Source organism: Artemia sp. Qi Xiang Cuo, unplaced genomic scaffold (assembly GCF_049724085.1).
Source record: "Artemia sp. Qi Xiang Cuo unplaced genomic scaffold, ASM4972408v1 HiC_scaffold_22, whole genome shotgun sequence".
NCBI lineage: Eukaryota > Metazoa > Arthropoda > Branchiopoda > Anostraca > Artemiidae > Artemia > Artemia sp. Qi Xiang Cuo.
The window spans coordinates 4,464,578-4,490,593 of record NW_028297431.1 but is presented as its reverse complement, the minus strand read 5'-3'; the positions used below and the strand labels follow the sequence as shown (position 1 = coordinate 4,490,593).

Genomic DNA, 26,016 nt, shown 5'->3' with positions numbered 1-26,016 from the left:
CAATTTTTGTAATCTATGAATCATTTTTTCAATGGCTTTTCTTTAGTTTTGAATCATCTCTGAAACAGAGCATCCTTTACAAAACTTGTTTGTTGAGGACGTTAAAGTAATTGTAGTGGTTTTAACACAAAATTCATGAAAAAATTCTATTGACTAAAGGTGGTTCTACAAAAAAAAAAAAAAAAAAATAGACAGTGCTTTGTTTCTGAAAAAACGACAAGAATCGTGAGTTGACAGTGCTGGATTTAGCAGACTTCAAATTAAACAAAGGTTATTGGGAAAAGTTGTAAATCTATTAGAAAAATAGGAAAAACACTGAAATAAGTGAAAATAAAGGTTAGCTATATTCAAAATGTGTTCACTATGATTATTCGGTGTATTATGAAGTAAGAATTATTTTCTCAACATGTTTTCATCTCTTAAAGTAGTTCTCTAGGATTGTACCTAATTAACCAATCACTTGATAAGGTAATTGAAGGAAAATGTTTTTTTTTTATTTTTCAATTTGATTAATTTTGTTGTTTTAACCGGATTTTTCAATAAAAATATGTAAATAAATAATAATTTTAATTAATCAATTTATTTTGTAAAGGGTCCACGTTTTACGTAAGAATAATTAGCTGATGAACCCATCTTTAACTGTCAAATGTGGTTACCACAATTCAATCACTTATGCCGCGTTAGTGAGTTTGTGGGAAAGCATCTTAAGAGGGTGGAGTCAAAATAAAAGGTCATTTATTTCGCTTTTCTCAATTTTTCCAAGGATGGTTTGCTTGGGCCAATTTCAGAGGATACATCCTATGACTAATCTCTTGGGATATTTCTCAGATGTATCTGATGTATCCTTTCTCAGGTATCCTTTCTCAGATGTATCTGATGTATCCTTTCTCAGGTATGCTTTCTCAGATGTATCTGATGTATCCTTTCTCAGGTATGCTTTCTCAATTGCATCTGATGTATCCTTTCTTAGATGTATCTGATGTTACTTTTCTCGGGTATACTTTCTCAATTGTATCTGATGTATCCTTTCTCAGATGTATCTTATGTATCCTCTCTCAGATATCCTTTTTCTGTGTCCAATCTCAAGTATCCTTTCTTAGATGTTTCTGCTGTATCCTTTCTCGGGTATGCTTTCTCAATTGTATCTGATGTAGCCTTTCTCAGGTATCCTTTCTCAGATGTATTTTCTCTCAGGTATCCTTTATCAGATATATCCTTTCTCAAATGTATCTGCTGTATCCTTTCTCGGGTATGCTTTCTCAGTTGTATCTGATGTATCCTTTCTCAGTTATCCTTTCTCAGATGTATCTGATGTATCTTCTCTCAGATATCCTTTTTCCGTGTCCAATCTCAGGTATCCTTTCTTAGATGTATCTACTGTATCCTTTCTCGGGTATGCTTTCTCAATTGTATCTGATGTATCCTTTCTCAGGTATCCTTTCTCAGATGTATCTGATGTATCTTCTCTCAGATATCCTTTCTCCGTGTCCAATCTCAGGTATCCTTTCTTAGATGTTTCTGCTGTATCCTTTCTCGGGTATGCTTTCTCAATTGTATCTGATGTATCCTTTCTCAGGTATCCTTTCTCAGATGTATCTGATGTATCCTCTCTCAGAAATCCTTTGTCCGTGTCCAATCTTGGGTATCCTTTCTTAGATGTATCTGATGTATCCTATCTCTGTATCCTTTCTCAAGTGTCCTCTCTAGGTATCCTTTCTCAGATGTATCTGATGTATCTTCTCTCTGTATCCTTTCTCAGGTGTATTTGGTAGCAAACAGTATATGAAGGACAAGTGTGTTGAAATGATTAATAAATGAATCGTGAGTAAGTAGCCAAAAATGGGATGACTAAAAAGGTAAGAATAAATAAATGACTCGATAAATCAAACAGTTCGTGGTAACGAACTGTAAGTAAGGAGCGACCCGGCTCAATGGTAACCGAAACTCTAGAAAACGGTATTTTGACACAAATAGATACATCAAAAGAATCACATTTTAATGCTGATTTCAAATATATAAGTTTCATCAAGTTTAATCTTACCCATCAAAAGTTAGGCGCCTGAGAAAATTTGGCTGATTTTCGAAAAAAGGGGGAAAGACCCCTTAAAAAATATAGAACCTTAATGAAAATCACACCATCACATTCCGCGTATCAGAGAACCCTACTGTAGAGGTTTCAAGCTCCTATCTAAAAAAATTTGGAATTTTGCATTTTTTGCCAGAAGAAATATAACGGGTGCGTGTTTATTTTTTTTTTATTTTTTTTTTTCCCCAGGGGTGATCGTATCGACCCAGTTGTCCTAGAATATCGTGGGAGGGCTTATTGGAATGGAAATTGAAAGTTCTAGTGCCCTTTTTAATTGACCAAAAAAAAATGGAGGGCAACTAGGCCCCCTCCCACGCTCATTTTTTCCCCAAAGTCACTTGATCAAAATTTTGAGATAGCCATTTTGTTCAGCATGTTCGAAAATATGATAAGTATGTCTTTTAGGATGACATAATCCCCCGAACTTCCCGGGAGGAGGGCTGAAAGTTATGAACTTTACCCAATGTTAACATATAGTATTGGTTATTTGGAAGTATACAGACATTTTCAGGGGAGATTTTTCCTGGTAGTGGGGGGGGGGTGGGTGGGTCAGGGGTTATGTGGGAGGATCTTTCCATGAAGGAAGTTTTCATGGGGGAAGGGACATTGCTATGAAGGGGACGCCAGACTTCCCACCATTATTTGAAAAAAGATCATAAATTTAAAAAAAAAAAACCAAGTATTTCAACTGCAACAGTAGCAACATCGAAACTTTAAACGAACAGAAAATATTACATATATAATTGGGTTCACCCCTTAGTCAATGCCTCGCTCTTTAAGCCAAAGATTTTTTAGTACTTTCATAAGAGCTATTTATTCTAATTAACGGCCTTTGTGATTAAGCGGTCATTTCTAAAGAATTGGAACAAAATTTGAACTTTTGCTTAAAGAGCAAGGTATTGACTAGGGGGAGAACCCCCTAATATACGAATTAAAAATATATGAATATTGAAGCTCGTTACGTAAGTTAATTCGTAGCCTAAGTTACGTATATTTATTACTAATAAAAACGTTCGTAAATAAAATTAAACAAGTTTTGAGAAAGCCCTTTAACTAAATAAAAGTAAGTTAATATGAAAATTTCGTTTTAATTATTCATGTACGGTGAGCCAAGATCAAAATCTGTATTTATTCAAAAACGTTCAAAAATTAAATAAAAAAACAAGTTTTTTAAACTGAAAGTAAGGAGCGACATTAAAACTTAAAACGAACAGAAATTATTCTGTATATGAAAGAGACTGTCCCCTCCTCAACGCCTCGCTCTTTACGCTAAAGTTTGACTCTGTCTCACAACTTTATTTTTTAAAACAATAAGAAAACTTTAGCGTAAAGAGCGAGGCGTTGAGGAGGGGACAGTCTCTTTCATATACAGAATAATTTCTGTTCGTTTTAAGTTTTAATGTCGCTCCTTACTTTCAGTTTAAAAAACTTGTTTTTTTATTTAATTAATTTAAGGACCCCTAGTATTTTTCGAATTATGATTAATTAAATCCTTGCAGGTTAGAATCTCAAATTTTGAGATTAAGATATAAAAAATTATCTTTTAAGAATACAAAACGACTGCATTTGAGGGGTGGTGGTGATAGATTTTTTTTTTTTTTGAATCAGTGATATTTCCTCTTTGCTGAATACAATGAATAATTTAATGTGATTATACTTAACTGATGATCGCAGAAGATACTCTTTTAGCTTGTGTAGGTAAAGATAGTGTTAAAATCAACTTGTTACTGGGGTATATTTCAATACCCTGTCCTACCAAATGATTTTATCAAGACCGAACTTCCCTCATGTACAATTATTGTCCCCTTTCTCTCATGAAAAGTAATCTGATTCTCTTTCCTCTCATGAAACCTGACTGAGTTTCCCTGTTCTACATTCACTCAATACTTTTCAATCATTTGATATAGTTACATTGTTACAGAACAGATTAGCAAATGGCTCGTTGATAGTCTTCAGGAGAGTAAAGAAGATTGGTTATTAACTGCTTTTTTGGTTGCGAGACAAGCGGGTGGAGAAGGCCAACACTTATTCCCTTCGTATCAACGATGGCTTTCTGAAACATTTGGAGACCTGTCGACAAGTCCTGCTTCGAGTGGTAGAAAATTTGTTTTCTTAGTTGATACACTTCTGTCTTTGATTCAACACGAGTCTTTGCCAACACTTAAGGTACTTTTTGAAGCTTTTATGGAAGTTGATTTGTGAAGATCAAAGAAGCGTAAGAATCAACTCCTGTAATTAGTATTTCACACATTTGCCATGATCTAATCAAACTACAATTATAGTTTTTAGTCTTATAATTTCAATTCTTCCTGGTAGCAAAAAAAATATAATTTTTGGGAAATTGGATATAACGGAATATTCAAATTCGGTTTTATTAATAGTATACACTTGAATTACAAACACCCACAAATACATTTAAAAAACAAATTCTGGGCCATAATCCATAATATTTGGCCCTCTAGGTCAATCCTGTTGAGGAAACATTATATGACACTGTTAAATATATCACATAGTCGCGGTCCTCCCTATTTCAACCAGCATGAAATCAAATCACCTTATTTTACAATTACCAATAATGAAACTTAACTTATATTTCAAATTCAACTGGATAACACAAGATCTGATATAGTTTATAAATTTATTATAAAAATAAAACTATTAATTGAACATTATAAATGTTTTTATCGATTTTCATCGAAAAAAAAGACGAAGATAATACAGAAATATGTTCAATGGAAAGTTAGATATGTCAGATATATATTACTGTGGAATCTTGATAGTTCCAGCTTATTAAATCAAACCTAACGGACACGGAAAAACTTGTAGCTCTAATAGGAACTTGAGATGTCAAGGTCTTGAATTATTTAACAGTTCCTTTTGAAAACATGGATGCACATAACATATTTTGATTTGTTTCAACATCCCCCTCAACATGTCCTGAATGTTTCAGCTTAATACCCTTAACCTTTCTCAAGAAGCTGCAGATACGCTCTTTTGACAACCTGAATGTCGAGTCTCGCCTAATCTATAAAATTTAGGCTAAGGGGCAGCCTCCATAAATATGGAGGCTCAAGAGGACTGAAGCAAAAAATTACTGTGAGAAAAGAAGGAGACCAAAAATGAAAAAGAACAGGTAAGGGAAATTTTATAAGTTCTTTCATAATTTAAGGGCAAGGGTTGTAAGTTATGCCCTGGGGGCATATAAGGTTTTTATAGAAAGAGTTGTCATAGAAACTTCAAAAAGGGCATATTGGATTGAAAATTCAAATGGCTAGTGCCCTTTTTAATAGTCGAATGTAATTGGAGGGCGACTAATCCCCCTCTCACGCCCACCATTTCCCCAAACACATCCAATCAAATTTTTGAGATATTCATTTTATTCAACGTAGTGGAAACGTCTGGACATTAGGTGTTTGAAGATTACCCCCTCCCCTCCACACTCAGGGTAAGGGGTGTAAGTTATGCCCTGGGGGCATATAAGGTTTTTATAGAAAGTTCTGTCGTAGAAACTTCAAAAAGGGCTCATTTGATTGGAAATTGAAAGGGCGAGTAACCTTTTTAATAGTCGAAAGTGAATGGAGAGCAACTAACCCTCTTCTCACGCCCACCATTTCCCCAAACACATTTAATCAAAGTTTTGAGATAGCGATTTTGTTCAACGTAGTTAAAAGTTTTGGAAATTATGTATTTGAGGATGACACCCCTACAACCCTCAGGGCATGGGCTGTAAGTTATTCCCTGGGGGCATATAAGGTTTTTATAGAAATTGTTGTTATAGAAACTTCAAAAAGGGCTTACTCGATTGGAAATTGAAATGGCTAGTGCCCTTTTTAATAGTAGAAAGCGATTGGAGGGCAACTAACACCCCCCCCCCCCTCTCACGCCCACCATTTCCTCAGACCCATCCAATCAAAATTTTGAGATAGCTATTTTGTCCAATATAGTTGAAAGGTCTGGAAATTATGTCTTTGAGGATGACACTCCCCCCGCAGCCCTTAGGGCAAGGGTTGTAAGTCATGCCCTGGGGGCATATAAGAATTTTAATAGAAAGCTTTGTCGTATAAACTTCAAAAAAGGCTCATTTGATTGGTAATAAAGAGGGCTAGTGCTCTTATTAATAGTCAAAAGTGATCGGAGGACGAATATCCCCCACTCCTCTCACGCCTATCATTTCCCCAAACACGTCCGATCAACATTTTGATATAGCAATATTGTTGAAGGTCGTTGAAGGGTCTGAAACTTGTGTCTGAGCATGACGACACCTCCCCCCCCCCCAAAAAAAAACCAGTGCTAAGATTGTAAGCTATGCTCGGGAGGCATAAAAGGCTATTATAGAAAGCGTTGTCGTAAAAACTTCAAAAAGGGCTAATGTTTTTGGAAATTGAGAGGCCTATTGTCCTTCTTAATAGTCGAAAGTAATCAGAGGGAGAATCGCCCACCCCCTCGCACCTCCATCATTTCCCCAAACATTTCCGATCCACATTTGGATATATACATGTTGTTGAACATAGTTGAAAGGCGTAGAAATTCGAGGATGACACCCCCCCCCCCTTCCTCGATAGCCCTCTGGACAAGGGTCGTAAGTTATGCCCTTGGGGCATATAAGTTTCTTATGGAAAGTTTTGTCGTAGGAGCTTCAAAAAGGGCTCATTTGATTGGAAATTGAGAGGACTAGTGAATTTAATTACTCGAAAGTGATAGGCGGGCAAATGCCCTCCCCCCTCCATGCCTATCATTTCCCCTAACATTGTACTTTACTGAAAATATTCTTTTAAAAGTTTTCACTTTTATAACTTTAAGAAATCAAAAATTAATTAAAATTTTAAGGAATAAATATCAGCATATTTATATTAAACTGACATTGCACTTTTTTTTGGTAAATTCAGTTGAATTTTTTCCAGTAAAATCTAAATTGTATTCTGGCTTTTAGAAAGCATGGGGATTAGAACCCTACTCATATTAATTTCTGCTCGTTTTGAGTTTGACTGTTATTTATTTTAATTTCTGTTTGTTTTGGGTTTTATTCATTTATTGATACTTATTTGTGGTAGTTGTATGCTTGGTGTATGCTTACTTTTGCTCATTTTTGTTTTAATGGAGTTCTTTGCTTTTTTTTAGAAAAAACATATTTTGGGAAAACAATTTTCTTAATTAATTAAAAGAAGATCAGAAATTAAATAAAAAACACTTTTCAACTAAAAGTAAGGAGCAACATTAAAACTTAAAACGAAAGAAATTATTACAAATTTGAGGGTGTTTCCATTCCTCAATACCTTGCTCTTTACGCTAAGTTTTTTTTAGAACCTAAAAGTAAGCTAATTGTTCAATTTAAACGTCCTTGTGTTTCACGATTCATTCTTAAATAATTGGAGCTTAAAGTCAACCCTTAGCGTAAAGAACGATGTGTTGAGGAGGGGCAATCCCCCTCGTGTTTGTAATAATTTCTGCTAATTTTAAGTTTTAATGCTGCTCCTTACTTTTGATTATGCTGATTACAAATATATATAATATTCATTAAGTTTAATGTTACCCATCAAAGGCTACGAGCCTGAGAAAATTTGCTGGATTTTAGAATAAGAAAGGAAACATCACCTGAAAATCACTCCATCAGATTCAGCGGATCAGAGTACCCTATTATAGAGATCCTTGCTTGCTCCTTGCTTGCTTGCCCCTGCTATAGAGAGATTTCCTTGCTCCTATCTGCGAATATGTGGAATTCTGTATTTTTGACTAGAGGAAACATCGCAGATGCGTGTTTTTTTTCAGGGGTAACCTTGTCAAACCAAGGGTCCTAAAAAATTGCGATAGGGCTCATTCGAACGGAAATTAAAAATCCAAGTGTCCTTTCTAAGCTACCAAGAAATTCCAATATTCGCCAATATTTTTTCCAATATTCGTCTGACCAAAATTTTGAGATAGCTATTTGTTCAGTATAGTTTAAAGGTACAATAACTATGTCTTCAGAGACTACGTGACCCCCCAGAACCATCAGAGGAAGGGCTGCAAGTTATGAAATTTGCCCATTTTTTGCATATAGTATTTGTCATAGGGAAATATACCGGTGTATTTCAGGGGAGGGGGAGAGATTCTCTGGAGGTGTATTTTCTACGGGGGGAATTTCTTATTTGGATGCAAGTTTCGGGGGTGATCTTTACAATAGAATTTTTATACAGGCGAAATTTCCAGAATTCGTATACGAAATTCGTTTTATTTGTCTTACTTTCTTGTTGGCGACCCCATTTTACATTTGAAGATGCTTAGGGGGAATTTTCAATTGAGCTGGAATTCTCTGGGGGATTTTTCGTTCGGGGGGGGGGGGGGAGGTTCCCACGGGAAAAATCCTCCATGGTGGATGTATCACCAGAAGATATTCTCCATGGGGAATTCTCTGCGGGATAAACTTTCGATTGGCGGGGGGGGAACAATTTTTTTTATGAATGAGTCTATGCTAAGGAGTATTTTTCAGACTAAATGGTAAGCAAGAAATTTTTTGGGGGAATTTGCAGCGAGAATGGAATCTTCCACCAGTTTTCTGGTGGAAGACCTTTACGTGGGAGCAACTCTTTATAGAGGAATTTTTCGTGCAGGGACCAGAAAACGAACAGATAGCATTCCGTATATGAAGGGGCAGACCGCTCCTCAATACCCCACTCTTTGCGCTAAAGTTTGACCTTTTGTTTCAATCAGTTGTTTAAGAACGATTCTTGAAGCATAAGAGCTGTGTAATTAGAATCAGAACCTTTTTTAAAAGTTCTTATAAAAATTAGGCTTAATTTTAAAAATAAGTTCTTATAAACCAGTACAAATCGGATTTTGGAACGTAAGGACCATGTCGGCTCTTTCAAAAACTGAACAAGTTCTACAAGGGTGCGAAAACTTTCGGCTAGACATCCTATCAGTGACTGAAGCACGATGGAAAGGCTGCAGAGAAAAGAAGCTCAAAGCAGTAAACAGCAAAACAACTTATACAGTTCTGTACAGCGGAAAAACGGACTGACATGCAGCTGGAGTCGCAGATATATTGAAATGAAATGCAGTAAAATCTCAGTGCTCGTGGAAGTCAATTAATGAGAGAATCCTGTATACACGATTTGCAAAGCTGTCGCTTATCATCTTCTTTGCACCAACAAATGATGCCGATGAAGCCTCGAAAGACCATTTTTATGAAACCCTCCAGTCCGTCCTAGACTCCATCCCTCTCCATGACGTCGTTTGCTTGGCAGGCGACCTAAATGCGAAAGCTGGTAAGGATAGATCTTATTGCCCGAGGTGTCGGGACATCACGGGCTTGGAGCTATCAACGAAAAGGCTTGTCAGCTTTGCCGTGTCGAACGACCTGTTGATAGGAGGTACATAAATCTGAACACAAAGATATCCTTAAGTATACATGGACATCTTCAGACAAAACTGTTAAAAATTAGATTGACCACTTTTTGATCCGACGACGGTGGAGGACTAGTCTGAAAGACGTGAGGACTTATAGAAGTGGGGATGTCAGGTCGGACCATGAACTTCTTGTAGCAACACTCAAGTTGAAACTCCTCTCCAACAGATCTCGACAACCAACAAAATTGCCACGAAATTTCGACGTGCAGAAGCTCAGAGACAAGGATGTTAGGAGACAATTCAACATCAAACTCTCGAACAGATTCGAGGCACTTGCTGATATACCACAAGACGTGGAAGAATCTTGGACGACTATGCAACGGAACTACACAGAAACTGCTGAAGAAGTTCTTGGCTTTAAAAAGTCAATAAAGGAACAGTGGATATCCCAGAAGACATGGGACTTGATCGAAGACAGCACGCTCAGTAATGATCCCTCTGCTGATGTCATGAAAGACATAGCGTATAAAGAAGTGGACAGAGAAGTGAAGAAAAGTGCTAGATCAGACAAGTGACAGCACCTCAATGAGAAAGCAAGAATAACAGAAGAAGCAGCCCGACGTGGTGACACAAGAGCTGTGTACCGCCTAACTAAAGAAATCGTTGGGAAGACCAACGTAAAAGACGGAACAGTAAAAAAATAAAACGGAAGACTCTAACCGATCCACGTGACCGGAAAAATAGATGGGCGGATTACTTCAAAAGCCTTCTCAACCGCCCGCCCCCTTCTGTTCCACCAGATATTTCGGACAGCCCATTTTTTGGATCTCCTCATTAATGAAGACGAGCCAACGGTGGATGAGATCCTTTCAGCCTCGAATAAGCTAAAGAAGGAACAATATCCGGATAGTGACCGTATATCTGGAGAAATGGTCAAGTCATCGATCCACAGGTTCCTTTCCGTGTGGCTAGTCTTTTTTTCCTTCCTCTGGCAAAAAAGAAACAGTCCCCAAAGACTGGAGAGCAGGAACCATTATTAAATTGTTCAAAAAAGGAGATGCGACAGTCTTTGGCAATTTCAGAGGCATCAACCTTCTCTCGATACCGGGAAAACTCTTCTGCATAATCATTCTGACAAGACTTCAAGCTGCCTTAGACCCGCAATTACGCGAGGAGCAACATGGTTTCCGACCAAAAAGATCGTGCGCCGATCTGATATTCACACTGCTTACCATGCTTGAAGAATCAAACGAGTGGAGACAACGTCTATATCTATTGTTCGTCAACTTTGAAAAAGTGTTTGACTCAATAGACCGCCCAATACTATGGAGGATCCTTATCTTCTACGGTGTTCCTGGAAAGCTGATTCGCCTTATCATAGCAATGCACAAAGACACGGAATAATCGTGAGGACCTCCACAGGTATCAAACAAGGATGCGTATCGTCTCCATTCCTCTTTATTTTCATAGTGGACTACATATTCAGGAAAATTGATGAATATGGGACCGAAATTGCAGGCAGACTAGTTCAAGATCTCGCAGACGATGTTGGATTGATGGAGAAAGAAAAAAAACCAACTTCAAGACTTTTTATGCAAGTTAGCCGAAAGAGCCGAGCAGTTTGGGTTACATATCAACGCCCCCAAAACCAAAGCGTTGTCAACCACTAACTCAACGATGAACATCCAGTTGGGGACTGAAAGCATAGAGCAAGGCACCGACTTTTGATATCTTGATAGTACCGTCTCGTTTAGTGGTGATTCCGAAAAAGAGCTGTGAACACGAATAGCCCTGGCAAGCTCGGCATTTCAACGACTTAGACCAGTCTGGAGATCATTAAAGTACTCACTCCAGCTAAAACTTCGCCTTTTCATATGCTTCGTCATTTCTATTTTGATATACGCGATGGATTATTTAAAACTCACCGCTGAGCTGGAAACACGACTCCCTGCATATGAAAACAACTGTCTTTGACGTATCCTGAACATTAACTGGAAGAATATAATAACAAACTTGGAAATTTGCCACTACACAAACCAGCCTGATGTCACTGATGTAGTCAGGCAACGAGATGGCGCTATCTTGGTCATGCTATCTGTATGCCAGGATCGAGACTACCGAATATGCTTCTCCAGTGGCAATCAGACGACACGCGTTGACGACGAAGGCCCAAAAGACGCCCTGTGTGCCTCTGGAGGTACAGGAAGAGCTAAAGTCTGGTATAAAATTTAGTTTAGGGTAAGGTATAAAATTAAGCGTCAAGATAGGGGTATTGAGAAGGGGGCTCCCACCCCTCATGTTTAGAATAACTTCTGTTCGTCTTAAGTTTCGTTATATAATTAGGGTAATAAATGTAGACTGATTGCTTAAAATACAATGATATGTAAATTCAGTTCAGTTCATTTTATTTAACATCAAAATACATTTAACAAATATGCCAATACCCGCCCCAAGAAAGATACCAAAAAGCACTTGCGACTGGGCGGGTACATACAACTCATTTACTAATTATAATAAAAAAACAAAAAACACTAAAAAAAAAAAAAATAAATCTCTCATCAATTCATTTAATAATAATAATAATAAAGATAAATAATAATAATAATAATAGAAAAAAAAAACTATGAACCTTGACCTAACAAATATTTTTTCAATTTATTTTTAAATAACCCCAGGTGCTCAGCCGCCCGAATGCTCTCCGGAATAGAGTTCCACACATTAGGTCCTAAAAATCTTGTATGGAAGCCGGGCCTGGTTCCACTTCTATTCGGAACAATGAAATCACTAGCATGACGAGTTTCATAATGGTGCAAAGACCTATTGTCATTAAAATAATCACGAAAAACCTCTGGACTAACATCATTCCAGCATTGATAAGCAAAAACTCCTATTTGGTAGTCTCGTAGCTGTCCTACATTCAACACTTGCAACTTGTTGAAGCAAGCTGAAGTGTTATTTACACCTCCAACATACCCACCAATAAGACGCATCGCTCTATTTTGAAGAGTCTGAACACGTTTAAAATTCACATAAAAATTACTTGCCCATAACATACAGCCACACGAAGCATATGGGTGAATCAAAGCATGGTATAAAAGTAATAAAACTCTCGGAGATAAAAAATTTTTAAAACGACGAATCGCTCCAAGGCCACGTGCAACCTTTGCGGCAACAACATTACTGTGGCGTTTCTACGAAAAATTACAATCAATGTAAAACCCAAAGTACCGGATTTCTTGAACTTGAACTACAGGCTTATTATTAAACAGAATTCTACCATCAATATCACTGGGCTTGCCTAATCTAGAATATACAATAAAATTAGTTGTAGTAACATTTAATGATAACAACCTTAACATATTACAAACAATTAAAGACATCAGAACAGAAGTCACATTCAATACAAGATCATCAAAACAACGATTAGAAAACGTAACTGCAGGGTAATCAATAAATGACTTTAAGCAAAAATCTGGAAGATAAAAATTCATGCTCTTCACATAAACCAGATACAGAAGTGGACCAAGGACCGATCCCTGTGGCACATCACACGACACTTGATAAGGGGAAGAAATAGCATCATCAATCATCACTTTAATAGACCTCCCACACAACTAACTTTCAAACCACTTCAAACTCACTCCTTTAACACCTAAGCATTCTAATCTTTGCAATAAAATTTAAAAATCTACAGTGTCAAATGCTTTCCTAAAATCAAAAAATACTGTTAGGGGATTTCACCTTTTACAAAATCAATTATTTACAAAATCAACAAGATGAATGGCAGCATGACTAGTGGAATGACCTTTTCGGAACCCGAATTGGGGGTATCACTGAGTAGGCTATGTTTCGTGAGATGGTAATATAGACGGAGATGAATCACTTTTTCCAAAATTTTTTACAATAAAGGCAGTATCGATATTGGTCTCCAGTTACCGGCATCTGACCTGGCACCTCCTTTGTAAAGCGGGATAACTTTAGCTTGCTTCAACGCTTCTGGAAAGATCCCCGTTTCCATAGATAAATTAATAATATGGAGAATACATGGTAGTATATACATTAACACAGCTTTAAAAGTTCTCAGATTCACGCCATCTATCCGAGCAGAATTCGATTTTATATTTTTCACTATTTTAATCACTTCATCACTTGTACACTTTTCAAACTGGAACTCAACATTATCTCCACGAGAGTCCACGAATTCTTCGCTAAGAAAATTTTCCCTGTCACACCTTACATTCTCTTGCACAGACGAGCCAACCTGAGAATAAACATGGACTACTTGAGTCGTGAATACATTGTTATCCACCACAAAACCTCTATTTATATCAATAAAAGGCAGCTGAATGCTTTTCGGATTTTCCATAAACTCACTAATAGACTCCTATGAGGCTTTGGTATCTCCCTTACTATCAGAAAACTTTTCTTCAAAATACCTCTTCTTTGCTTGTCTTCTCATACTGTTCACCTTATTTCTCACTCGCTTGAACTCTGCAAAATCTGCGTCATCCTGACTATTAAGATATTGCTCATATAACAAGTTCCTTTTTTTTATCATGTCTATTATTGCCTCCGTAATCCACGGCTTGCAGGGATCGTCCCTCTTTTGTTTGGTCAAGCGCAAGGGGCATGTTTTCTCATAAATCGGTTGGAAAATATACCTGAACTGATTGTGCGCTAGAGAAGAATCACCAGAAATCCCCAGGACCGAGTCCCACTTGATACAGCTCAACTCCTCGGCAGAGCTATTCAAATTTTGCTTTTTCAGCTCACGTATCAGTATTTTTTTAGCCGGGATAATTCGTTTTCTAAGACATGTCACATGAGCAATTACCGGGAGATGATCCGAGCCTGGATATACTATCATCTCTGAATAGCTTTGACTCAACTAGTCAAGTCCCCCCAAGACTTTAACAATTAAAGTCGCAGAGTAATTTGAGAGTCTGGTAGGTACAAAAGCTAAAGTGTACATTTAAATGGAAACCATATAATTAAAAAAAATTAAAGTCATTAAAATAAAAATCTAAAAGATTATAGTGAAAATCAACCATACAAAGAAAATTCATACTCGTAGAAGAAACCACCCTCACAAACAAATTAAAACCAGACAGAAACTCATCCAGGCGTGCACTTGGCGGCTTATACACCAAACTAATTAAAACTTTCCCTTTTTCAATTTCTAATTCCAAACAAAAACTTTCAATCTTACCTTCTATCCATACACCCAAATCCTCCCTCACCACATACTTCATATTTTTCTTAATACAAAATACCAGGCCTCCTCGGTTCATAGTTGATCGGTTCCTTACCTCAAAATCATATCCTGGAAAAGAAAAAGCCGAGAGAGATTGGTCAGAACTCAAAAAAGTTTCACAAAAACCCATTATATCAAATTTTGAAGAAGATCTCTCAATCATCTGCAGAACATCTAAATATCCCGTAGTAAGGTGGTACTTCCACGTGCAAAGACACAGCGACATGTCTCTACTAACTTGCGACGGCAATATATAAGAACTCTCACGAAGAGGCTTTGAATTAATAATAGGCAAATCATCACTTCCAATTTGAGCCTCTAAATGATTTTCAATACGGAGCGGATTACGCATAAATCTATTCAATGAAGAAAAATCATTCAACATAAGTAATGAAATAAAATAATTTCTCTTTTCTAAAAAAAAAAAAAAAAAAAAAAAGAAGAAAGAGAAAAAAAAGAAAGAAAAAACAAATAAAACGAGAAACGAGCAAATTTAACGAGAACTGGCGCAACAGTCGTAAGTGTCTGGATATTTCGGGCAGCGTTTGGAAGTCTAAAACGGTTCACAGACAACAACTGTTCTTTCTGGACATTTACACCCATTCTCTTCACTATATCAAGAACAGTAGTACCCAGGTCGTTTCCGGGGTCCTGCTTCACCCCGAAAAAAACAAAGAATATAGCAAACGCTCCTATTCGTAATCGTCCAGATTTTCCTCAATATTAGACACTCGAAGCTCTAATGACTGAATCTGGCTATACAGCGATGAAAACAGTTTTTCTATTTTCTCAAACTTTACGTTGTATTCTAGCGTGATCGAATCATATATTTCCGAAACAATCAGTTCAGGGTTCAGAGCGGCTTGTTGCGATGAGCCTGCTACTCCCGTCACGGAAACAAACTTTTTCCTGAACTTTTTTCTCTATTTCTTTAACTAGGCCAAATTTAAGCTTTGTAACTTAAATGACTGAGATACTGCAAGGTTGAGTATTCTTTTTTAATTTTTCAATGTCATAATAGGAAAAAAATAAAGTATATTTGGTTTTCAGTAAAACGGAAGTGAAATTTGTCATTACCTTCTTATCCCCACATATTGTTTATGCATTTCTTTTCATATTAGGGTATCAATTTTGACCCTGTGAATCAGTTTTTGTTCCTAATGACCATCAGGTACATATACAATATTTTATTTTTGGGGTTGAGGGCAGCTTTTGGGAAAGAATTAAATTCCAAAAGACAAAATATAAATAAGAATCTCGATATTCAAGGGGGTGGGGTGAGTCCAAAACCCACTCCCTACGTATGTGGTGTCTGTACAATCGTTTCCAGTTTCTCAATGCAAGTTTCAAGGATGTTCCTAGTTTATACTTCTATAATTGGTTTCATTTAAAGGTATGAGGGGGGGGGCCCCTAAAAAAAACAAAAAAGGCCATTAATATGGAATATAAAGGAAATTATATGGAAAATTGGAACAATGCCAGAGTTTTTAAGGATGCCTGAGTCTCAAGCCCATCCCCCTCTGGTGTACTTGTCTTGTATAGGTTTGTTCCAACTGTTTTGGACGCTTATGTATCGTTGCCACCCATGGTGGTGCATATTTTTTCCAGCTAGGACCAAGGGCGTATCAATGATTTTAGTTGGGGAGGGGAGGGGGATTCAAAAAGTTTGCGAAGTGTATCAAAGGTGTTTTATACGCATTGTTGTGACTGTTTGCGAGTAAAGACCGAAGTTGGAACTTAAGACGAGCAACAGTTTGAAAGTTACTTAATAAATTACATTCTTCCAAATTATTTGGTGGAATCTGCCCCATTCCTCCCCTTCCCCCACCCCCAAACGACGCTACTGCTTAACAGGGCTCATCCGACAAATAAAAAAATTCATCGTTCAAATTTTTAACGGTGGAACTAACCCTTTTCTTGTCTGTGGAATGTAAAGAATTTAGTGGGTTCAAGATACGGATAATATTCATAAGCTTATCAATTGTAAGCTGCATCGCTTTAAACAAATTTGTAACCTTACTTAATTGAGTTTTGTAAAATTTCCTTACTTTAAGTCATCCGTTTTGGCATAAAGCCTTAGCTGAAACCTAATTTGGTAAGACATGATTAATACAATAGTAATATTGTGCATTTTCTTTATTTTATTGGTGTGGAAGTAATTTCTAAAAACTACCCAGTTAAACCATTCGTTGACATCTACATAAAAGAGAAAAAAAAAACCTTGGTTATTTTAGAATGAAGAATCCATCAAAAAGGCAACATGTACATGCTACTACTGCTATTAATACTGCACTACTACTCATAGAATTACGAATAATGCGACACTGATTCTGGCCCTACTATTACCACTATACTATGAAAATGGTACTATTAAGGCTAAGCATATGAAGGTGAACATTTGCCAGAGTATTGAGGGAAAATTTGAACTAAATCAAAACACACTTCGCGTGTAAAGATTCTCAAAAGGGCATATCTCAAAGATAGATTTGAGTATTAAGATGGAACTTTCAGAGAAGGCTTAAAGGGGAAGATCAATTGACTAAAATGTAATATGTGCATGCTACTACTACCGCTGCTAAGCTACCCCAACTACTGCTTCAATTGCAACTACCTGTAAGTCTAAAGTATTAAGATTAAAAGGGCGTCAATAGGATGCATCAGCAACATTTTCAGTGGTGCTGATTAACAAACTTATAGGGGCGGGGGAGGGTTTTTTTGATTTTTTTTTAGTGAAGATAAAAAAACTAGAACAATATTGAGCAAATATACCTAAAGCAGGAAATAACCATCGAACTTAATTTTCTTAATTAGCAGCTACCGCACCAACCACGATTTACTAAGTTGCAGCTACTGCTGCAACAAATTATTTCTAAAATCTCGATTAAAATTATTTCTAAAAATTATATTTTGTTAATTATGAAAGGTGTTATATGTAGCAATTTTGTTTAAAATGAGCCATAAAACAGCTCTCTATGATATTTCAGTGCCCTGCTAGCTGTGTAGAAGGAAAAATGGGAAGAAAGGTGCTTTCGAAGCAGAATATAGGTGTTGCAGTCAACTTTTTCAAGCCAATGGATTGTCTTTTTCGTTCAAGCCAAGGGACTGTAAGTTTCCTTATTAAAGTTTTGGACCAGGCGTCTAGTGACGTACTTTTTGTTTCAATCTGGCACCACTATTAAGAGTCTTAGGAGTATGGTACTATTTAGTAGCTGTAAAAAAAAGGAAGCGAACCAAGCCAAAAAAAAAAACAACAAACAATCCAAAACCAAAAAACCAAACCAAAGCCAAAATGGTGACAAACCAAAACGACCTGTTAGCCAGTCTCGTTCCTTTTATGTAGCACACAATTAAAATAGAAAATAGCTATGAAACGGAAATATGACGCTAATTCCCATTCCCCCTGCTCCCCCTAATTGGCGCGCCTGAATATTTTTGGAACGGCTTATCAAATCAAGATGAAACTTCCAGGATCTCATGAGGGGGATGTTCAACTGACCAAAAGGTAAAATGTAAATGCTACTACTGCTGTTAATACTACTGCTTTTACTGTTATTGCTACTTCTAATACAACACTACTAATGCTACTACTTCTCTAACTACTACCACTACTACTATGATAATAGTACTGTTAAGACTAAGTGTATGAAGGTAAAATTAGAGCGAATATTGAGAAAAAATTTGAACTAAATTATAACAGACTGTCAAAAGGACATATCTAGAGAATGGGCTTGAGTATTAAGAGGGAATTTTCAGAGAATGGTTAAAGGGGAAGATCAATTGACCAAAAGGCAATATGTTTTATGTTTTATCACAAGAAGTGAAAAAGATGTGAATGATGTGATGAAAAAAAAAGTGGAACTGGGGTGGCAGATTTCAGGGTAATGCAAGACGCTCTCTGAAACATTTGTGAACTTGTGGCTAAAGAGGAGCCATCAACTGCAACTATGAGGCAGTGGTTTCTCCCTAGAGTATATGAGGATGCAGAAAAGAAGGTGAAAACATTAAGCGAAAAAAAAATTTAATCTCTCATCGATGGATTGTCAGCCCTCTGAAGAAAGCAAAGGAATTGGGACCAATGAGCTGTGACTTGGGTAAGGAGGAACTAAAGAAGGTATCGCGGGATGTTTTTAGAAGTGACAAAGAACCGAATTATAGCTAGAGAAAAATGGCTGTTCTTTGATTTTCAGTTATCTTTTAAAAATCTAAGTGGATTGCCGTTTAGTTATGAACAGAAAGAGTTTGTGTACTGCATGATTCATGGAATCTTACCCTTTTGTGACAGAGTCAGTCGCATATTGAAAACCCAAACGCCTACTTGTTCAATGTGTGGAGACGAAGTGCTTGACGGACTGATGCAAGAATTGATTCAATGCCCCTCGATCGTCGGATTACCCCAAAGATTATTGGAAATATTAGAAAATGAACGAATAAAAATAACGTCTGTCGATGAAAAGAAGAAACCTCTAAAGCTGTCCTTTTGTGTTAAAGATAAGCCAAGGAACTATGTGCTGTGTTTGTTAGTGACAAGTGTTAGCATGCATGTGTGGAAAATGCGGAAACGTCAAAAGCAAGTCAAAATTCCTGTGGCAAATGTTTGGCTTGAAAGTTATGTTGATGACTTGAGACGGAGTCGAGTATGGAGGGAGAGAGTAGATGTGGAATCGATGAGTAAAATTGAGTTTTAAATTTTTAACTTTTGATTTAGATGTTATAAAGTAAAAATAGTTTTAAATTGTAAAATTAAAAAAAAAATTGAGGAAATGAAGTTAGTATTAAGATAAATGAATTTAATTTATATTCTAATGGTTAATGTATGAATTTTGAGTAGCCAAAAGGGTATCAAAAAGAATTTAGTAGTTTATTTGTGGGTTATTAAAGAAGGATTAAAATGGTGTGCCTAAAATTATTGTAAGGGTACAGCATTCTACTCGTTCTAGTTTTGTCATGGGGTTGAGGGAAGGTAGGGAGGATGATGTATATTAAAAAAAAAAAAGAAAAAAAGGCAATATGTTCACGCTACTACTAGTACTACTACCATTGCTACTTTTACTACTGCTAATACTACCCAATATGTTCACGCTACTACTAGTACTACTACCATTGCTACTTTTACTACTATTAATACTACCCAATATGTTCACGCTACTACTAGTACTACTACCATTGCTACTTTTACTACTGCTAATACTACCCAATATGTTCACGCTACTACTAGTACTACTACCATTGCTACTTTTACTACTGCTAATACTACCCCAACTACTACTTGTAAGACTAAGAGCATTAAGTTGGTAATATCAACAAGTATATGAATATACAGGTGATCGGCAATGTCAAGGTAATCGGAAAAGGGTACATCGGCAATGTCATAGCAACAGCTAATTTTATTAAGCCGAATCTTCCAGGACTTGATGAGTGGGTTGTTCAACTGGCAAAAAGCAATATGTTGGTGCTGTTGCTACTAGTGCTAGTGCTATTATGGCTAAAACTACTTCTAGCACTAATACTACTACTGGGACTACTATTACAACTAGGCCTAAGTGTATAGAAATAAGTTTTTCAGGGTATATCGAGGGGGAAGGTGAACTGAATCATAACACGCGGTCTGTATGCAGGTTGTCGAAAGGGTGTATCAGTAATACCTTAAGAACGGTTTGGTTTGTGAAGTCAAAACTCACAGGACTTGTTATGGAGGATTTTGAACTAACCAAAAGACATTATTTGCAGTTTAATGCTACTGCTTCTACTCATACTATTACCACTACTATTACTACTGCTACTCAAGCTAAAGCTAATACTGTTAATTTACTTCTACTACTGTTGCTACTGGTAGTACTGCTACTGCTACTATAGCTAAGAGCTTTAAGGTGATAAATTTGGGGAATCTTGAAACAGCATTAAACTGAATCTGAACCCACTATGCGGATACAGGTTGTCAAGAGGACGTATCAGCAATGCTTTAGGAACGGTTTATGGTATTAAGCTGAAACTTTTAGCGTGTGCTGAGGAGGAGGCTGGAGAAAATCAAAGATGCTATGTGTATGCTGCTACTAATGCCACTGTTGCTACTACGACTATCGCTACTACGCGAGCTAAGGGTATTAAGGTGAAGGTTTCAAGGAATATTTAGGTGGATGTTGAATTAAATCAAAACGAACTACGAGCATGTAGATTATCAAAAGGGTGACACAGCAATATCTCAAGAACGGCATACATTATTAAGTTGGACCTTTCAGGGTAAGTTTTGGCGGATTTTAAACTAGCCAGAAGGCAATATGTGTATACAAATAATTCTACTACTACGATTGCTTTAACTAATGACACTTGCTTTAACTAATGACACTAAGGGAATTAAAGTGAAACTTTTAGGGAACGTCAAGGGGGAGTTTCAGTTAAACGATAAAACTATATACATGGAGATTTTCAAACGGGTATGTAAGCAATATCATACGCAACGCAGCGCTATCATAGATAGCGCTGCGTATCATAAACTCTTAAGGATCATAGTATCCAAGTATCATAGAAACTTTTAAAGAAGCTGATCCAATTGGACATTAAGTTGTAGGGGCGTTTTTAAGAGCCAAATGTGACTGGAAGGCAAGCAGCCTTCTTCCCAAGCCCATTAATTTTGCAAACACACCAAGTCAAAATTTTTAGACTACATTTTGTTCAGCATAGCTGAACGGTACAGTAACTATATCGCTAGGGATATTGGGTATGTCACCCCCACAATTATGCAATTTGCCCACTGTGCTGTAAAATTAAATCAAAAGACACTGTGTGTATGTTGGTTGCCATTAAGGCATCTCAGCAATACACTAAGAACTACAGAGTATATACACTAAGAATACACTAAGAACTACAGAGTATAATTTAACTCAATTAAAAGAGCGTAAGTGTATGAAGGTTGTCAAAGAGCATTGATATAGTTTTTGGGGGAATGGTATTAAGTATTATAATTCAGGTGTACTTGAGGAGGTATGAAATTAAATAAAAAAGGGTATATGTCGTTAAAAATTGTTGATTTTTTTTCCCAACATACAAATAGCAAGCCAAACTATGGATTCTTATGGAAATTTAGTACAAAAAACAAGTTTTTCAGTAAAAATAAGGAGCAACATCAAAACTTAAAACGAAAATAAATTAATACGTATATGAGGGAGGTTGCCCCGTCCTCGAAATATCGCTCTTGACGCTGAAGTTATTTTTAGAACTTTTAAAAAAGTTATTATTCTAACTAAAGGACCCTTGTGTTTCAGGTGTCATTCGTAAAGAATTGGGACAAAAAGTCAAACTTTAGTGTAAAGAACGAGGTATTGAGGAGGGGATAACCTCTTACATATACGTATTAGTTTCTGTTCGTATTAAGTTTTGATGTTTCTTCTTACTTTCAGTTAAAAAACTTTTTTTTTATTTAATAAAAAAATAGAGTTACATGGGAAGTAGTTATTTTTGGGTGCTTTTTTTTAAGCTCGTATTTTTTAATTTTGCCAACTCTGGGTCGTGGTTTACTGTTTATTAGGTTGTAGTTGCTGCAACCATGATCTTTTTATGAAATGAGTGGAGCAGGATCGATCTTTTCCTGGAGATCCGTGGTCCACTGTTTGATCCCTGCTGACATGAGGATGTTTTTATTCCTGAAGTATTGTTAATCAATGAAAGAATGAAAAATTTGATAACAGATTGGCCTCAGCAATTCAAAAATGTTCAGTGAATTTATTTTGTAAAAGTATATATCTAGACTCCAACCCTTCAAACTAAGCAAGGCCAATCGGTGGGTCTAATTTTTTTCCACTGTTTTATTTGTTTCTCGAGTTTTATTTGTTTCACTGTTTTAATTGTTTTTCTAAAATGCGTTATATCCGCTTTAGTCACCAGTATAGAAAGTTTGCAGATGTGACTTTTCAAACCAGATGTGTTTTTGTTGCATCTTGGGTGTCTAAGAAAATCTTCTCTGGACAAAAGACGAATAAAGTGACTAATAACATTAAAAAGAAAACGGTAAAAAAAACAGCCAGAAAAAAAAACAGCAAAAGCTACAGGTCTGGCAGTTTCTTTGGTGTAAAATTTGTGTTGTGTAACATAGCTTCTTTTGAGTTAGTACAGCCGAATAAAAAGGAACCGATGACTTTACATAAAAATTTTATTAAAAATTTAAGTTACCAACATTTTGTGGAAAAAAAACAAATAAAAAAAGCAGCTGGTTTATGATCCCTAATAAAATTTCTTGGCTCTGTACATCTTTGAATTGACTTGATTTTTTTTTTAATGTATTAAAATATGACAACGCAGAAACAGCGTTAGTTGAAACAGAAGAAACAGATTTAGGTAACCAAAGTCTTTCGGCTCTGTCTAACTATGGTCGCATTTTTATTTTATTTTGAGCAGATTCACGTTTCAAATCCACCTGCAGGTCCACCTGGAATGGAGTATAAACTTAGTGAATTCCTCAAAACACACAAGGAGAGGATCAATTTTCTTGATGAAGCGTTTGACACCACTCCGTTTTCTGTAAGTAGCCTAGTCACATTGTCTTTTTTTATACTCTTCTTTTTTGTGCCTGATGAATGAAGGCAAGTGATTACTTCTCATTCTAGAGATGACATACATTCAGTAGGTTTCATCAAAGGCGAGTATTAGACATAGTCCGGTATGTATGCCCTGTTTCGTCTCACGGCTTGGAGATCGACTAAAACTTTCAGTTTTTCTGAAAGGGGAGGGGTAAACAGACTTAGAATCTTGTGTTTGAGGTAAGGGAACCTGATGTTTTGTTCTATCTTCCCAAAATAGTATACGATCCAGTTATTTTTATTTTGTCTGTCGCTCGATATGTTTTTTGGCCAGTTATTATTAAAAAATGAAACGGCTTAACAGAACACTAAAATTTCTTTTGATATTATCCCTAACAAAGAATAGGAACACCAAAATTCTTTAAACTTACCTGCAAATCCACTCAGTGGTCCCTGAAATTTAGTGTCAAAATATTTGGCAATCGTTGAAAAATCAAAGTGTATGTCGAAGTGTATGTCTTAGGTGGTTTGAAAGTCTGTGAACGTGAAGTATTCAAAGTTACCTTAACGTTATGAGTGACAAAGTGGAAGATTTTTAAATTCTAAAAACGTACACGGAAATCTATCCAATGTTTAGTGAATTTATTATCAGATTATTTGAAAGGCGTCGAAAGTGTGTGAACGTTAAAATACTCAAAATTACCTTAACGTCATGGCTGACAAAGTATAGAATTTTTAAGATTCTGAGAATATACCTGCAAATCCATCCAATGGTAAGTGTAAAATAGACGTATGTGTTAGATACTTTGAAAGCGTGTTAGCGTTGAAATACTCAAAATTACCTTAACGTTAAGGCTAACAAAGCATAATATTTTAAATTCTGAAAACGTACTTGGAAATCTATTCAATAACCGAATTTATCATCAAAATATTTTACAGTCGTCGAAAGATAATAGTCCGCGTTAGATATTCAAATTCAAAATTTCTTTAACGTTATGGATAACAAAATATAAGATTTTAAATTCTGAAAACAAACCTTGTAATCTGTTCAATAACTAAAGTTATTCTCAAAATGTTTGACAATCCTTGAAAGATAAAATTATGTATTATGTAGTTTGAATGTGTGAAGTTGAAATGCTCAACATTGCCTGAAAAGGTATAAGGAGGTTAAATTCCTAAAAAATGTCTTTAAAGGTAATCAATGATAATTCGATTGGTTAGATTGATAAGTATACTGATGGTCTGCCTTTTCTATTTATTCTTTTTAATATGGAAGAATTAGTTAATTGGGGACATGTGACCCCTAGCTTTTTTCTCCTCCGTCCCCTAGATTTAGCCCCCCCCCTCCCAGATTTTGAAACTATCTTTTTATGTGTATTTTCATTTAAAAAATACCCTCTTTTGGTATTTTCCTTGAAAAATGGAAATATCCCCTCCCTAGATCTTCAAAAGGACCCCCCCCCCCTTAAATTTTACTGAATTGACGCCACCGTTTATTATGGCAAGCTGAACTATATGTTACATCTCAATACATAGTCGTATTAGTTGCTGTGAGTGGCGAAAATAAAGTTCATGGTAGATAAATAGTCTATTGCCCGAATAGAGGCCAGATAAACAAAAAGTGTTGTCATTGCGTGAGTGGGCAAAGGATTTTCACTCACTTAACATAAAGGATGACAACAATGGCGGTCAGACTTAAATAAAGTTTTACTGCTGTATTACAAACCCCTAGAAGGAAACCCTTGGAAACCTTCCTTTTTGGCATAAAAGAAATGCCGTGGGGAGAATTTCCTGGAAACGTCTCAAGAAATTGTGAAAAAAATGGAAAAAGGAATATGAAAGAAATTATGAAAATGGAAAAAAGGAGTATGGAAGAATTTGTGAAAACTGGAAAAATTGAAAAAAAGAATATGGGAGAAATTGTGGGTAAAGGAAAAAATGGAAAAAGTGGATTGGAAGACATTGTGAAAAAAAGGAATATGGAAGAAACTTTGAAAAAAGGAGTATGAAAGAAACTTTGAAAAAATTGAAAAAGGGAATATGGAAGAAATTGTAAAAACCCGCGCTGTCTTCAGTCTAGACTATTAATGCATACATGGCTTGCATATAGATTTTACCGATTTAACTGCCTAGTTATCTTGTTCGGTAAAAACTATCAGCTAGTGGATGAAATATCTGCTGGTCATAGAAATATTAGACTGATAATAGACAATATGGTTTATGATTTATTGTTAAAATCTACGTATTTTCACGATTGATAGCAACCAGCTGTATAACAATTACTTTTATTAGTCGTCAAAAATATTAGATGTGAGGACAGATGGATCTTTCTCTCTCTATCTCTCTCTCTCTCGTTCTCTCTTTTCATCCCTTTGTAAGGCCATGATTTGCCAAAAAACCCGGACCTAGGGGCGCACAATGCCAGGGGTGCAATAAATTATCACTGAGTGATTTTTTTTCTTAACAAAACCTGGATTGATGTGATTTATCATCAAAATGCCAGATGCACTCCGCCGCCGCGCTGTCATTTCAAAGAAAAGTGATTTTAAAACAATACAGGAATTCCATGGCTACATATAAACTGTCAGATGTCTCCCAAGAATGGGAGCTGAGATCTCTTCTTCGGTATCAATTCTCTCTTTCATTACCTTTGGCTCATCATTTACGTTTTGTTCAGTGTTTTTCACTATCCCCGGTGATTAATTTTCGGGGATTTCCCGAAAGTCTCGCAAAAACAAAGCGGCAAAAACGCTTGAACCTTGAAGTGTCAGCGCATTAAATGTCAAAGCCCTGCTCTTTATAGTTACTTTTCACAATGGGTTTTTACAAGTAAAATGTCG

The 26,016-nt window shown here is 36.3% G+C and overlaps 1 protein-coding gene across 5 annotated transcripts in view; it reads left to right on the top strand.

Annotated features, from left to right (window-relative positions):
• LOC148939079 (Fanconi anemia group A protein homolog) overlaps positions 1–26,016 on the top strand; it is a 79,118-nt gene that overhangs the window by 35,183 nt on the left and 17,919 nt on the right. For 4 of the 5 annotated variants that reach the window (XM_089107294.1, XM_089107295.1, XM_089107290.1 and 1 more), the window contains 3 exons: positions 4,008–4,252; positions 17,651–17,770; positions 23,055–23,177. In XM_089107294.1, coding sequence (XP_088963420.1) covers positions 4,008–4,252; positions 17,651–17,770; positions 23,055–23,177 — 488 coding nt within the window. The remainder of the gene's footprint in view (positions 1–4,007; positions 4,253–17,650; positions 17,771–23,054; positions 23,178–26,016) is intronic. The other variant, XM_089107291.1, reaches the window with a different exon arrangement.